At 48.2% G+C, this 16,398-nt stretch overlaps 1 protein-coding gene across 1 annotated transcript; it reads left to right on the forward strand.

Moving 5' to 3' along the window:
* The first annotated feature begins 712 nt into the window (after positions 1–712).
* mdfi (MyoD family inhibitor) lies at positions 713–15,681 on the forward strand. Its single transcript, XM_067261283.1, has 5 exons — positions 713–908; positions 8,625–8,765; positions 13,426–13,523; positions 13,605–13,809; positions 15,425–15,681. Exons 1-5 carry the CDS (start codon positions 713–715, stop codon positions 15,679–15,681), a joined length of 897 nt encoding a protein of 298 aa, XP_067117384.1.
* Positions 15,682–16,398: the final 717 nt, after the last annotated feature.

Consider the following 16,398-nt stretch of genomic DNA (forward strand, 5'->3'; position numbering starts at 1 on the left):
GGTAAGCAAGGTAGAGTAGTTTTCCCTGTTGTTGTCAACTTTTTCTTTATCATATTGAGTTAGAACAGTCCTCACCGTAGAGGTTAAGCGCGGCAGAGCATGCAGAGACTCGTTCAGGGGAAGCAGAGCAGGCATGTACTGTAATAAAAGGTAAACAGATGAGTCGTCATCTGTACAGTGAAGCCAACAACTGTTCTAAAATCTGAAACTTTCTGTAAAAATGACAATTGGGTGTATCATTGATTTCATTGGTGTATGTGTGTTTCTGTTAGGATTTTTCTTCCTATCTTTACTCAAAATGTTCTGAAAAACCTTCAAACCTTGGAATGCAGAAGAGGATTGCATTTGAAGTCAATTCTGAGTCTAACTTGAGTGTGCTAGGGCCGTCACTTGCATCAGAGCATGTCAGAGTCAGTTGTGTGAAAACAGCTGTCATGCAGAAATGATTCCAGAGCTCAATCAACTCATGATGTAATGTCTGTCAACTGTAGCTCTTGAACAGGCCCATAGTATTCTCTATAGCAATTTAAAATGGTTATAATGAACTCGATATAAAATCAAATAAAAAATATGGTAAGAGTAAAGGTTAAGATACTTGTATGTGACTGCATGTGGTGGTTGTTGTCTAATCACAATTCTTTCTCCTCTCTCAACATGCGTGTGTCCCAGGCTCTCCTCCAGAGCCCCTCCCTGACCAGAGAGAGCTGTGCCCATGGATGAGGAGAGACGTTCCCCCACCACCGCCCCAGAGCCCCCAGATGATGGGGACCCACACCCAACCCCTCCTCACCCCAATCCGCCAACATGTAGTGAAACAGAGCCCAGCCCCAGCACCAGCACCAGCACCAGCCCCAGCCCTAGCACCAGCCCCAGCCCCAGCACCAGCCCCAGCACCAGCCCCAGTACAGGTAGGTACAATAATACCACATGAACACCTCCTCGTCTAGCATGATTTAGGTTGTCGTGGCCTCCCAATACCAACTATGTCTTACTCATAATGAGATCTTTTAGAAGAGGTGCATGTGCGTGATCTAGCTCTGTGATTGCTGAGGGCAGATGTCACTTGTTCTAGAGGGTTCTATGGACGAGGACACTGGGGGTGTACAGGAGGTTCACTAACCCTATGTCTGTCTAGAGGACGTTGTACGTCGCTTTGGATACAAGCAGCTGTTAACTTAAGGAAAAACTAGAAAATTCAAATCATAGTCAAAGATGCTATTGTTGGGTTAGGGTTAGTGTGAGCAGATGTAAGTGTCGCTGGAGTGTTCTGGTCTCCCTGACTATATTCTGGCATGTGAGCTCATTTGGCTGTAAAGCTGTGGTACTGTGAGGGGATATGGTCACTATTTAATCTACCTCAGTCACCTGTCTCCTGTCCAGTGTAAATAGTTTGGGCTCGTAGGAAAGCAGGCAGAGATTAGTAAAGTATAGAGAAATTGCATGAGAAACGCCATCTATAAATATATTGTGTAACTTCTGCAGTTATGCTTTTATATTGCAGTCATTGCAAATAGGTCAATCAGATTTGTATTTGTGTGTGGATGATTGTGTGTTTGTGTGTGTGTTATATAGAAGAAAAAGAAACAGACAGAGATGAAAAGAGAGACCAAGTAATCCATGTGTTATGGAGAGGGCTTAGTGGTTTACTGATGAGAAGGAAAACTTCTCCATGCTTCTTCACGCATGTGATCCTGATTACACTTAGTGTGTGTGCATGTGTGTATAAGCTGCCCTAACAATGCATTTCTCCCCTTGATCATCTGTTTAGTACCTCTCTCTGGGTCGGACTCTCTCTCTTCCCGTCTCTCTCTCTCTCTCTCTCTCTCTCTCTCTCTCTCTCTCTCTCTTCCCGTCTCTCTCTCTCTCTCTCTCTCTCTCTCTCTCTCTCTCTTCCTGTCTCTCTCTCTCTCTTCCCGTCTCTCTCTCTCTCTCTCTCTCTCTCTCTCTCTCTCTCTCTCTCTCTCTCTCTCTCTCTCTCTCTCTCTCTCTCTCTCTCTCTCTCTCTCTGCAGTAGCTAGAATGGGTCAGGAACCTATGGTGCGTCACAGCCCAGATTGATGGGGCAAAAACTCAAAGCTGAACACAGAATGGTTGTATTCATGGATTTGTGAGTCACTACAGTCCCGAGCACTCTCTCCCAGTGGTCTGGAGGCTTGATGACAGAGGCGTCTCAGAGATTTGGCGGCAATTCTGTGATTGGACCGTCTCAGGGAGAGAAAGCGCTCGTGTCACGGACGACCACAGGGGTCAAGCCCAAGGGGGCTTCAGAATTCAAAAGAAAGCAACGGGCCTCCTGGGACTTGAGGAATGACCTTGGGCTCCTCTCTGTTGCTGCTAGGTCAAAAAACACCATTGGTCATGGGTGGGATGACTGACTCACGGTTTGTTCCCAGTCAGGGGGAACTGTATGTACACAGCACCGAGATCTCGGTGGTAGATACCAGGGTTAATGGCTGGCCTTAGTTGTCAGCCATGACCTGAAACTCCACTTTTAACAGAGTGGATTAAAACAATGACCGTATGCTGGCCGTATAGATGATATAAGGGCAGCTCCCTGCCTAGGCTGTGGGGTAGGTGTGGTTAACTTGGGGAAGTAAGCGGAGAGGTTAAGTGGCTTGTTGCTATGGGAACCTGCCACAAAAATCCTCTTTGGTAGAAGGAGGTTTCAGAAGGCATGTCTCAACCCAATCCTTCACAATCATCACAATACATCACAATAGAACATGGGGTATTTACACCCACTTCCTCAACTGCCTACCTGCAGTACCAACCCACTCGCACGTGCACACACACACGCACCTAACACTTTGTGGTTAACCATTAGCAGTGTAAATAGTCCTGCAGGTAGAGTGACAATAGGTACCCTAATGAGCTGTTGTGTTATGAGTCTGTAGAAGTTTGTTCCAACATGCAGCACTGTCTCTGCTCTCCCCGGTTGTTCTTATTGAAGAAGAGTCTCTCCTCTAGTTAGTTTAACTCCAGAGTTAAAGTAGCTAGGTGTTTGTGTGTGTGTGTGTGTATATATATATGTGTGTGTGTGTGTGTGTGTGTTTGTATGTGTGTGTGGGGAATATGAGGGGACATCTCTTGCCTGGAATCCAGCGAGGCAAAGAGGGGGCTGAGATCACGGGGTGGGAAGTGAGATGGAGGGGGGGGGGGCTGTCAGCATTGGCCTCAATACCACAGAGGGCAACAAGGGTTTGCTTTCATCACCTGAATCTGCCCCTCACCACACACACACACACACACCCAGAGCCCAGCACTGGGCTACTGCCCTGGCGTCAAGAGGTCCACATACGTACACACACCTACACACACACACACACACACACACACACACACAGGGCCTATTGAGCTTATTGAGCGGGGCCCACAAGCCCAGCGGCCATACCAAAAGACTGTACTGTACCACCTACTGTGGTATCTGAATACTGCTCCTGTTGACCTTTCCTGTCTGTCAGTAGAGGAGACGAGTCGCGAGGGGGCCACTCAGTTAGCCGCTCTTTCTTTGTTAGCGTGTTAGCGCACCACAGGCTAACCCTAATGCATTAGCCCCAGGCTGTGGACTGCAGTGCTGCAGGCCCAGAGCTAGCGAGCAGGGAGGCTCTGCTGCTGCACCTCAGCCTCACTTTGTTGCTGCTCCCCACCAGAGCAGAGAACGCTTGGCTCTCACTCAGCCATGAAGATGCAATCAGGGAGCCTGTTTATATGGGAAGCTCTCTACCATCCCTAATACCACATTGAGGGCCCTGTCTCTCTCTGGCTCTATGTATGTCTGTCTGTAGATCTGTCTATTTGTCTCACTTTGTCTGTAGATCTGTCTATCTGTCTCACTCTGTCTGTAGATCTGTCTATTTGTCTCACTTTGTCTGTAGATCTGTCTATCTGTCTCACTCTGTCTGTAGATCTGTCTATCTGTCTCACTCTGTCTGTAGATCTGTCTATCTGTCTCACTCTCTGTAGATCGGTCTATCTGTCTCACTCTGTCTGTAGATCTGTCTATCTGTCTCACTCTGTCTGTAGATCTGTCTACATCTGTCTCTCACTTTGTAACTAAATCTCTCTCTCTCACTCTGTCTCTCTAAATGTCTGCGTCCATGTCTTTCTGTCTGTCTCTCTTTGTGTCTGTTTGTTCCTGACTCTGTCTGTCTGCCTTTATATCTGCCTTTTACTCTCTGTCTCTGTCTTTATCTGTCTCTCTCCATCTGTCTCCCTCTGTCTCTCCCTGCAGTATGTCTCTCACTACCTCTGTCTGTCTCTTTCACAGTGTCTCTCGCTCGGTCTGTGTCTCTTTTTCTCTGTCTATTGTTTTGACTACAAGCTTTGAAATAGGAGTTCAATTAGGACGTACTGTATGTGTGTGGCAATGTGTGTGTGGAATTTGGTTTCGCTCACAGAATGAAATAAGCTCAGCGATTTGAAGCATTTTCATTGTAACAGTACTTTTCTTCCACAGCTGATGCTGGGCCTACAGTAACTTCCTGTTTCTGAAGTCATCAGTAGCTCTTCATAAACATGATGTCAGTGAACTTGGTGGGATGTAATGACAGCTGGTGTACACATATAGCTACTGGTCTGATAGTGATAATGAGCTCACTGTTTCATTGTCACTGCAGACGTAGGGACAGCTTCACATGTCCTCCACACAGGTCTGGACTGGGACTGAAAAACGCCCCGGGACTTTGAAACGTAGACCGGCCCACGATCGTGTATTATTATTATAATATATATATTTTTGTTTTTCATTATGCCGCGGCCGTTTGACCGGCCGTTCGGGAAGTCTCCCGACTCTCCCGACGGCCAGTCCGACCCTGCCTCCACACCACTCTATCCACTGTTCTGTGTGCTTGTGAGTGTGTGTGTGTGTGTGTCGATGGTACAGAGATCCAGAACTCCTCGTGTTTAGTTTCAGTGAAAGGAAGGACTTGCCGTAAGCATCCAAAAGAAAAATCTTTTGAGACAAACTGGCACCAATTAAATTCCTCTTAAACCGGTAGAACACAAGACATTTGTTGTGTTTAATGAGCTTACACTGGTTCATTCTCTCAGAAACAAGAATCCCAATCTGGACACACTCCAGAACTGCACTCACACTATGATTCTCTCTGACTCCTGGATGGGTTTCAGGGAGGATTAAGCTCTTTTATTCCATTATGTGTGTGTGTTTGTGTGTGTGTGTGTTTCTGTGTGTGTGAGGGCTCTTACAGACTCTCCCTGAACGGAACACTTAGTTGCAGATGTCAGAGCCAACAGTGTGGAAGTTGGTATCTAACCTTTTCTTTCTTCCGCCCCCAGTTGTTGTTTTCATGTTTGGAGCCTGGCAGAAGAAGGTTCTAGATCAGTACCAGCCACCACTGCAGGCCAGAGAGCTCCAAACAGCCTCCCCTCTCTCCTCCAGCAGCCCCGTCCCCCCCAGCCCCCACCCCCCCCAGCCCCCGTCCCCCCCAGCCCCCGTCCCCCCCAGCCCCCGTCCCCTGCTAGGATTAAGACATTGCTTTCCTGCTGCTCTCTCTTGCCTCTTCTCCAACTCCTAAGCCCTCTGTTCACTGAGTGGAATCTGATGTTTCGTGGAGGTGAAAAAGAGTGTGTGTGTGTGTTGTGCTCTCTGAGGTTTGATCAAACACAGCACACAGAGAGGTTATACCTCACAGTATTAACTTCAGAGTCGACTGGAAACTGTTTTTTTTTTCGTTGTGTGTGTTTGTGTGTCTCCTAGTAAGTGCACAGCATCCCCCTGTGTTCTGTCTCCCACACAAACACACGCTTGACTCACACGCACACCTCCAACATGATCCCAAGAGTGGCGTTCCATCTGAGGGGGTATTAGTGGAGAGACAGAGGCAGAGCTGTGGTGGCTGCTGGGTAAGAGAGTTTCAAAGGCTCCAGGTAACCCCTGGTGAGTGACAGTGAAACATAGTCCTCTGTAGTGTGCTCCTCTTCCCCAGACCCCCGCAGCCCCAACCCTGGGAGAACTAGTCACCGTGATTCCGCTCCTAACAACCGCTCCTTCCAGTGGGTGTGAGCACGTCAGCTTGGCAGTGTGGCGGAGCCAATGCCGTCTGCACCTTTAAGTGTCTCCCACCTTTGTAAAATCCTAAACATTCCTCTTAAATATAATGCAATTTGTAAATTCAAATAAACCATTGCAATGTGCGTGTGTGTGTGCACACGCTCGCGTGGGGTGTGTGCTTTTGGAGCGTCCATATGTTTGTGATTTATTAGCAGAGCTGAAGCTGTGTTTACTAGGTGACTGAGATTCCTCACCTCAGGGCTAAAAACACGTGTATATATACAGTCAGCCATGCACACACTCACACATGTAGAAACAACACGCACTCGTTCACACGTGTAAACACAGTCGCTGCTCTACTCAGTGGCTTTTGATTGCTTTGGTCTGATTTGAATTAGAGGCTCATCTCTCTGTGATCTCTGTGGTCTGGCCGTACGGGGCTGGGTTCGAGGCTGGTGCCAGGCCGGGATTGGACCTGGTCACGTTTAGATAGCTGGCATGCTGAGTTGGGAGTCTGTTCTGGTCCAACAATGGTGGTTTACAGAGCCAAGGCTCGGACACATAGAAATACAGACACACAGGCAGGCAGACGAGATGCTGTGCGAGTAAAGGTCCATGATGTCGATGGGTCCAACAGAGGGAACAGTCCCTGCCCTGATGGCTGCAGATCTGCTCACTAGTGGCTTTCATATCTAAACCAAATCTGATTGACTCTAATGAAAGCAACATGGCCGACGCTGCCTTTGAAATGCATTCCACATGCAGAGGAGTGTGTGTCAGTGTGTGTGCATTTGTCTGTGTTTGTATGGGGAGAGATGAAAAGGAAGCGTTTTGTTTCCCTTTCAATCCTGTTTACGTCCCGTAAACCCCCTCCCCCCCACCCCCCAAAGGAACTCGGATACTCGGAGACCCCCTTCATACATCCTGGTTTGGGGGGTAGATCGTGGCTGAGGGGTGGGAGGTGTGTAAGGGCTGGGCTGGATGACAACTTGGAGGAGAGTAGTTGACTCTACCTGATGGCTCTGTGTTGAAGGATGGGACTGTCCATGTACGCACATGCCACGCTGGCTGTTGGAGAGGCTCCTGGGATGGTTTCTCTTTGACATGCTCCATTTTCTTTCGAAGTTGAGAACCCAGAACTGGAGTGCCTTGAACACTGGAAGCAGTTATAAGTACATACAGCAGTGCTCCACCTAGTCCTAAACAAAGGCAGCAATCTTGTCTGTAGAAGCAGAGTGGTTATGAAGCAGGGCTGTAAACACTGTCACAACAGCACTCTGAGGCTGGTCTAAATACTCTGGTAAAAGTAGAAACTAAGCCACCCAGGTATTTTCTACAACCACAGACAAACAACATGGCGTCTACTGCTGCAACACTACCTTGGCTGTGTTAGCTTCTGTACTGTATACCCTACATCACCACAGCCCCTCACACACACACAAGTCTGTGTGTGTGTGTTAGCTTCTGTACTGTATACCCTACATCACCACAGCCCCTCCCACACACACAAGTCTGTGTGTGTGTGTGTGTGTGTTTTTGAGGTGGGATATTGATGGATTCTTCCCTTAATTGTATATGAATAGGATCATCATATGATTCTTAAAAAAGTGTATGTGTTCATGTGTGTGTGTGTGTTTGGGGGTGGGTCTTGCAGTTCTAAGTGGCAGTATATAACTTTAGAGAAAGAGGGAAAGAATGAAAGTGGAGAAACTGGAAAGAGAGGGCAGATAGAGAAGTGAGGGAGAGGGCTTAAAGTAAATAAACAGAGTGGGGAAGTGTTGAGGCCTCCTACAGGATGTGTGTGTGTGTGTCTGTCCTACCCAGCTGGCTCCCATTTACCCAGGAATGAGTCTGCACCTCTCAGAGGCCCGGACCTGCCCAGCTTTGAAGGCCTGTGTGTGTGTGTGTGTGTGTGCGTGTGTGGTTGTATGTCTGTGTGTGCATGCATGTGCGCATAATTGTAGCTTCATTAAAGGAGCGCCGGGCTCCAGAAAACACATAAAACTGTACGAACACACACTCACATACATATACCGTACTGTTTACTGTACAGAGTGTACGTGGCTCCTTCACACACTCATACACACATGACACACACACGATATACACATACACGCATGACAAACACATACACGCATGACAAACACATACACCCATGACAAACACATACACACATGACAAACACATGCACACATGACAAACACATACACTGGCTGCAGTTTCACAAGCATGCACATAGAAGCCTAAACAGTCCCACAGGCTTGCATTTAACTGCTTCCAGATGCACATGCAGGACACAACTCTCACACACACACACACACACACGTCACACAGAGTAAACTATATGCTCTTGAATTTCATCAAACAGTTAGTTCACGTCAGGGGAATAACAATCTGTAATCGAATGACGAGCTTGTAGATTGGTAAGGACATGAATTAGAAAAGGCTTGTGTGTTTAGGAAATGTCTTATTAGTGTTATCTAGAGTAGCTAATGCATGACAAGCAGGCTTTGAGTGTGTGTTTTATATCAACTACACACTGGAGTTAGGCTGACAGTAAACTGCTCTGCTACAACAGGGTGTCAAAGCTGTGTGTGTGTGTGTGTGATTCCAGATGTGGACGGGAACAAGGAACCCCTCATACACAGGGTAAAGGTCACACCAGAAGGGTTGCTAGGAGACGACAAGGACAATGGCAACAACAACAACAGCCTGTCGCAACCGGACCTGACAACACCTAGCAAGAGTATAACATGTAGGTACATACACGTGCACACACACACGAGCACACACACACGAGCACACACAACCCCTAGTGTTTTGGTTCCATGACTTAGCCCCACTGGTGAGTCACACCATTTCAATCCTAATGGACATTTACACACATCCTGAAGAAAGAGGTCAGATAATCAGGCATACAGCACACACACTGACACAGACACACACGTACACGCACAGTTCACTCAGATACATACACACACATTCACACACACCGAATTGGAAATAGGACAAGTTAAGTGGGTTCATTTTCTACGTAACATTTTGCATGCTTGTCCACAATGTGTCACACATCATGGCCAAATGAAACAACCTTGTCTCTCTCACACACACACGCACACACCTCCTCTCCTCTCCTGCTTTCCTCCTTTCCAAACTCTTTGCTGTGTTTCTTTCTCTCTGTTTTGTGGTAACTGTGATAGTTAAAGTATTGCCATGGCGACTGTAGGTGAGTTTTGCCTGCTGGCTTCTTATGTGCATCAGCCGTGATCCACAGATCTCCATTTCATCTTCCTCCTCTTCATCCTACTCCTCCTCCTCCTCCCCCTTCCTCCACTTCATCCTACTCCTCGTCCTCCTCCCCCTTCCTCCTCTTCATCCTATGACTACTCCTCCTCCTCCTCCCCCTTCCTCCTCTTCATCCTATGACTACTCCTCCTCTTCATACTGTACCACTAGGCAGTGAGGTCTGGTCTGATCTTGCATTCCTTGTTCTCTTTCTCTTGTTTTATGTCCCCATAAAAGCTGTATAAACCCAGAGCTCCATACTCTAGGCTAAGAGGCTTATGCAACACCTCGAACAAAATGTACTGCTATGTACTATAACAGTATCCCACAGCCTCTCTCCCCCACAGCCTCTCTCCCCCACAGCCTGTCTCCCCCACATCCCCCTCAACCTCCTCATCCCTCCCTGCATCCCTCCTCCCTCTACACCCCCACGTCATCTCTCTCTCCTGTCACTGATCACTCCCTGTCTGTCTGCCTGTCTGCCTGTCTGCCTTTCTGCCTGCCTGTCTGTCTGTCTGTCTGTCTGTCTGTCTGTCTGTGTAAGTGCTTCTGTCTGTTGTTTAGCGCTGGGTTTGTTTGTGTGCCGCTGTGTCTCTGTCAGGATCTATGATGTCAGCAAAGGAGTTTATAGATCTCCTACAGCTGACTGTTGTGTCATCAGGAAGTCATCTGTCTCAGGCAGTTTAATAAGGAGCTGAGACACATTATGAAATAGCAACTGGCTGCGTTTGAAGGTGATGTCATGACTGGGTTATGAGTGTGGGTGTGTGTGTGCGCGTTTGCGTGGGTGTTTGAAAGAAACAGAAGCAAGTAGGATTCCTTAGCCCAGATGCCCTGTCTCACATTGATGACATCATTGGTGGAGCATGTGTCTGGCAATGGGCTGGTGACAAGCTGTCTGAGAACAATGTGGAGAGAGCTGTGAACATGTGTTTACGACCATGTGTGTGTGTGTGTGTGTCAGTGTGTACATACTCATCTAATAGTTTGATGAAGTTTAAGTTTGAGTTGTCAGTGTGGTATGCCCAATGCCAGCCCCCATGTCACTGTCACCTCACATGTCCCTCTGGTGTCCTCACTCACTCAGGAGGTCCACCACAGGCCTTCCTCGCTCACCAGTGAGAGAGTAGTATTGGCTACAAACACACACACAGACACATGCACACAAACATACACACACACACACAACAACAGGAAGCAGTTTAGCACAACAGGAGACAGGGAAAAGGCTGAGCTGGTCGGTCAGAACAGGTTATTAAAGGGGAGGAGAGCTGCTACTGTTGCCGGTTCAAAATATAACAAGATTGTGGCACTGCCTTTAATTAGACATCAGCATGTGACCCCCTCTTCTCTCTCTCTCTCTCTCTCGCTCTGACTCTTTCTCTCTCTCTTTTCTCTCTGTCTCAAATGTCTCTCTCATCTCATCTCTCTGCCTCATTTTCTCTCTCTGTCTCTTTCTCTCTTTCTCTCGCTCTCTAACACACACACACACGCGTGTCATCAGTGAGGTACATCCTGTGACACAGAGGGCCTACAGAGAGCCGCTCCGGGGGAAGTGATGTCAGTGGGTCAGCATCCAGGGTCGTGTTCCCGCTAAAAGCACCATGTCATGGCGGGCGCAGGGCTGGCAGCACGGAGGGGAGGGCTACAGGTCAGCCCCAGGGGTGAGAGGAACATGTAACATGACTCATCCCCTCTGATGTTACCCCCATGGTCCTCCATTCATTCCTGTCCTTCACTCGCTGTCGAACCTCTCTTTCTCCTTCTCTCACCAGTCACCATCTCACCTGCTTCTGGCTCTCTTGTCTGGTGTGTGTAAGTTTTAAACGCCTGTGTGCTTACGAGCATGTGTTTTTGTATTTATACTGGCCTCTCTGCACTTGTGTGTGCGTGCATGTGTGTTGTTAAAATGAGTCAGAGAGAGGGGGAGCAGGGAGAGTTGAAGAGAGGTTAGAGAAGTGAGTGGTAGGAGAGAATGACTGAGGAAGGGGGAGGATTTAGAGGCACAGTGATCTGGAGTTCACCCATTCTGTGTAGTACAGCAGAAGATATGGGGGGATTTAGGTGTGTGTAAAGAGCCTTTGTGGAGGTAAGTATAGGGTGAAGTTGGGCAGAGAGGTTGAGGGAAGGAGGGATGGGGAGAGGGAGGGAGGGTAAAAAGTATGGAAGAGAGAAGGGTGGTAGAAGAGAGAGAGGTGAGCAGACGGCACACGAGGGTGAGTCACTCTCGCTCCAGCCAGACACACCACACCCCCATCGCTACCGGCAACAGGCGAGAACCTCCTGTCCAAGAGTAGTGTGTATGCTGCTCCTGTTCTTTCTCATTCTCCCCTACACACACACACACACACACACACTGTGTATGTGGTGTGCCAGTCTCATCAGGTTAACCTCAGTCATTTAGCTCTTTATTTGCTGTTATTTTCAACTAGCGCCGCTGCTGAATCATGGTATTTAAATATGTCACTCCCATGCATCATTCCTGCCTGAAATAAACACATCCAACCAAGCTGATTCATGACTATATGCTCGACTTCTCTCCCTCCTGCCTTCTCTCCCTCTCTCCTCTGTGTACAAAGAGACATTGTGTGTGTGTGTGCCAAGTTGGCATTGTTGTCTGCCTCCAAGCTCTATGTGGAGACAGGCGTCTGTCAGTCTGACTGTCTGTCAGATGGATGCCCAAGACACATTTGCTTGATTGCTGCCACACACACACACACACACACACACACACACACACACACACACACACACACACACACACACACACACACACACTCAGGGTATGGGGTTTTCTGCTCTTCTTGCTCCATTATGTCTATTATGAAGTCTGAAACTTTACACCTCTCTCACCCTTTCCCCCCTTCCCCCCTGTCTGAGACTCAGACTCCCATAATCCACTGCTGTGAGTGTAAATGTGCTTCTGGTTAGAGGGGGAGAGAGGGAGACATAATACAGTACAGCAGCACATATTGACTTTTGACATACTTCTGAGGAGAAAGTATGTTTTCCTCGGACTGCCTGTGCATCCACCCACCCACCCACACACACACACACACACACCGCCACTGCAGCCAGCCAAACATCTGGAGTGAGGTTAGAAAACGCTGAATGAAAGAATCTTTAATAACACTGAATTGGTTGTGTGATCCCGGCTGTAAGCCAATCAAAACAGTCCTTGCTGGGTTATCTGTCTCAAAGCGATTATCCAACGGACGCTTTTATTGCAAGTCATGTTTCATTACTCGCCCAGGCCCCTCTGTTTGTTTGTGTCCCAGTTCTCTGTGTGTGTGTGGAATATCCTGTGAGTATATAATATGTGTCCTATCACATAGTCTAGAGTTTGACCATACCTCTCTCCATCTGTGTTTTCAGGTCAAGAAAATATTTAGGGCCTCAATAGGATGGTATTAAATATTATCATAATATATGAAAACCACCGTTCCATCTGGCCCTCCTCTCCTGTTCTGGGCGTTTGTTTGGCTTGGCAGCCAAGGTGCTCTTTTCACACAGCTCCTCATCCTCGCAGGGTAATTAGTGTTCAGTGGTGCTCCCAGCTAAAAGGTACAGAGTAGCTGGCATTAGCCGAGCCAACGTCAAGGCGCTCTCAGTTTGTGTGAGCACGAGCTCGGGTGATTTATGGAAGGTTTGAATTGAGAGAAATTTGGTAAAGTGTGAACAGACAGGAGTGGAGAAGAAGGGAACTGAGTGGAGAATAAATTAGATGAGAGGAGAAGAGAGGATTTAAAAAGCCAGGAAAGTAGGGATTCTTAAAAGAGACGAGAGGAGAGTTGTGAATTCAGCACTTCATGGAGTTAAGTTGTGTAACAGTCTAGACGAGCAGGGTCAGGGGTCAGCTGGGTGAACACATGCTCCTTCCCTTCAGGCGCCTGGGGTGGGCCGGATCTCTGACTGCGTTTCCCAGAACCCCCCTCTCAGAATGCTGACTCAGCTGAAACACACTGGAAGAGGGGCAGTCTGGGAAGTTAGGAAAGGCTAGGAGGAGGCCACACACAGTCTTCACAGAAAGTCACAAAAATCTATCTTTGTACTGTCTGTACGTAAAATGTTGTATAACATTTATAATAATTTGTAACTAACCACGTTTTTGATGTTCTCTTTGTGTTCAGGTCAACCTGTGGCCCGATCCACTCCTCTCTGCCCCATCCAGCCCACCATTACCCAGCCCACCAGCCAGCTGCGCAATGGAGCCAAGCCCCACACACACATACACTGCACTCACGCACCTCGCACCCATACCCCTCAAATACACACACACACAGTTCAAACTCACACGGCCCACGCCAACGGGGTGAGGAACGGCTGTGTTCACGAGCGGCCCACTCTGGGTTCCCTGCCGCGAGCCGCGTCCTCCTCCTCCTCCTCTTCCTCCACGGGGATGAAGAACCCTAAGAAGCTGCGGTCCAACCCCTCCATCACCTCCCAGGGAAGCAAAAGGAGCAAGAGTAGCTCCAAGAGCACCAGCTCCCAGATCCCCACTGAGGCACAGGATGGTGAGACACACACACACCCAACACACACACCCAACACACACACCCAACACACACACCCAACACACACACCAACACACACACCCAACACACACACCCAACACACACACCCAACACACACACCCAACACACACACACCCAACACACACACCAACACATACACCCAACACACACACCCAGGGATAGGGATGCTCATAACCGTGTAACTGTTAACCGACAATGTTTACCCGTTAATACTATCGGTTAAACTATCGGTTAATTTGGCGACATTGTCGCTAGATTTAGCAACTTTTCACCGACCCTAGTGACAAAAAGGTCTTATCTAGCGACTGGCGACAAATCTAGCGACTTTCTGCTTCTTGAACCATCTCTGTTTTTGTTGTTGAGCTGCAGCAAATTAACTGTAGGCTAATTGTACTTCTGTGTTGTAATAGACGTCAATCATGTAGGCTGACGCTCTCGGATTCAATGTGTTTTCATTTAGTCAGTTTTCGTTTAATCTGTTTTTCATCTGTTTTTAATTTGTTGCTGTTTAAGCAGCTTTTTAAAAACTACCCCCTTTTTTATACATGTGTTGTACTGTTTTGTTTTGTAATGGGTCATATACTCATCCATTCAAAAAAAAAAATTATTGTTGGTTAATGGTCCTTAAAACTAGAGTCGGTTATCAGTCCAATTATTTTTTCAAAAAGAGCATCCCTAGTTGCGACACAAACAAACACAGGACCCTGGACATATGACGTGCAGTAAAAGCGTCTGTTAGATCAGTGTTCTCAACTGGTGGGTTACAAGCTGGTGTGGAGTAGGTTGCAGACTAGGTTACCAAACTTCCGATGGTGAGCTTTTATTTTTAAAGGTGCGTAGGCTTACCGCCGCATTGAACGACAATGGACGAGGCGCAGGCATAAGGAGGGAAGTTTTGATAGCCATCTCGAGTTATACTCGGTCCTTTAAAACACCACCAGCACCACCAGCAACCCCGGTCGTGACAAATGACCAAGGACACGTGGGTCCTGAAGTTAGACCAGTTAAGAACCACTGTTAGATAATACCTTTGAGACAGCTAGCACACAAACACACACACACACACAGTGGAGGTGACTGAAATTGTAGGCTATTTACATTTACATTTAGTCATTTAGCAGACGCTCTTATCCAGAGCGACTTACAGTAAGTACAGGGACATCCCCCCGAGGCAAGTAGGGTGAAGTGCCTTGCCCAAGGACACAACGTCATCTGGCACAGCCGGGAATCGAACTGGCAACCTTCTGATTACAAGCCCGCTTCCCTAACCGCTCAGCCACCTGACTCCCCGCTATGTGGGGATATGTTGTAAATGAATGACATGCATTTACATTTAGTCATTTAGCAGACGCTCTTATCCAGAGCGACTTACAGTAAGTACAGGGACATTCCCCCGAGGAAAGTAGGGTGAAGTGTGAAGGAAACAACGTCATTTTGAACGGCCTGGAATCAAACCAGCAACCTTCTGATTACTAGCCCAATTCCCTAACCGCTCCCTACATGCACTGTACTTTCATGTGCATTACTCACTGAAGCTCAACAAGAACCCGTCTCTTTCTCCCTGCTCTCTCTCTCTGTTTACTCTCTCTCTCAGACTGCTGTGTCCACTGCATCCTAGCCTGCCTGTTCTGCGAGTTCCTGACTCTGTGTAACATCATGCTGGACTGCGCCACCTGTGGCTCCTGCGCGGGGGACGACTCGGCCTGTTTCTGCTGCTGCTGCGGTTCCGAGGAGTGTGGGGACTGTGACCTCCCCTGCGACATGGATTGTGGTATCATCGATGCCTGCTGTGAGTCTGCAGACTGCCTGGAGATCTGCATGGAGTGCTGCGGCCTCTGCTTCTCCTCCTGAGCCCTCCGCAACTCCAGGAGGCGCCACCGTTTTGTTACTTTAGACACAGAGATACAACCTGGATCAGTGTGTATCGAGGGCTGGGTCTTCTTGACCCGCCGGCCTGTCTCCTTGCCAGTCCCTTTAGGCCCAAGTCTTAGACTGGCCGTGGGCTTGAGAACACTGGTTTGGGTAGAGATATCCCAAAAGCTTTTTGGAGTGGGTTCCAATGCAAGAACTTTGAGCTGATGTTGAAATTTGGACCATGTGTGGACTTGAGCAGACCATTATTTTGACCAATCTGAGGACGCTGTCCCAGACCCATCCACTCTGGAGCCTGTCATGATGAGAGAAGCCAGTGGGAGGTCTGCTGTGGTGTTGGTCGGTTTCTGATCACAGCACCTCAGTGGTGGTGGTTCTATCTGGTTCTGTCTGGTTCTGTCTGGGCTGGGCCTGTGGACCCTGGGTGCAGCGGGCCTTATTACAGCAGAGCCCGCTGTGCCTCCACAGTGGTCCTGAGCGGCCAGGCACAATGACCGCAGCTCTCCATGCATGAAAATGACCTCCACAGCAAATGAGAAAATGGCTCCATTTAACAGGATTTGAGTGTTTCTGTAGATAAGACACGTAGAGTAATGGGGGAAAGGCCTCTCAGAGCTGGCTAGGGGTCTCGTTTGTCCTTCACAAGGTTACTGTCTTGATGGCCTATTGCTGGCAGTCACTTCCTCAAGGCACACA

This window comes from Osmerus mordax, chromosome 1, assembly GCF_038355195.1.
Source record: "Osmerus mordax isolate fOsmMor3 chromosome 1, fOsmMor3.pri, whole genome shotgun sequence".
NCBI lineage: Eukaryota > Metazoa > Chordata > Actinopteri > Osmeriformes > Osmeridae > Osmerus > Osmerus mordax.

What these genes read in the sequence shown, in the direction of transcription:
- mdfi (XM_067261283.1), top strand. Translation starts at nt 713, where the DNA reads ATGGATGAGGAGAGACGTTCCCCCACCACCGCCCCAGAGCCCCCAGAT. An exon ending in CAGCACCAGCCCCAGTACAG is followed by an intron (nt 909 to 8,624) that starts GTAGGTACAATA and finishes GTGTGATTCCAG; the next exon opens with ATGTGGACGGGAACAAGGAA. An exon ending in ACCTAGCAAGAGTATAACAT is followed by an intron (nt 8,766 to 13,425) that starts GTAGGTACATAC and finishes CTTTGTGTTCAG; the next exon opens with GTCAACCTGTGGCCCGATCC.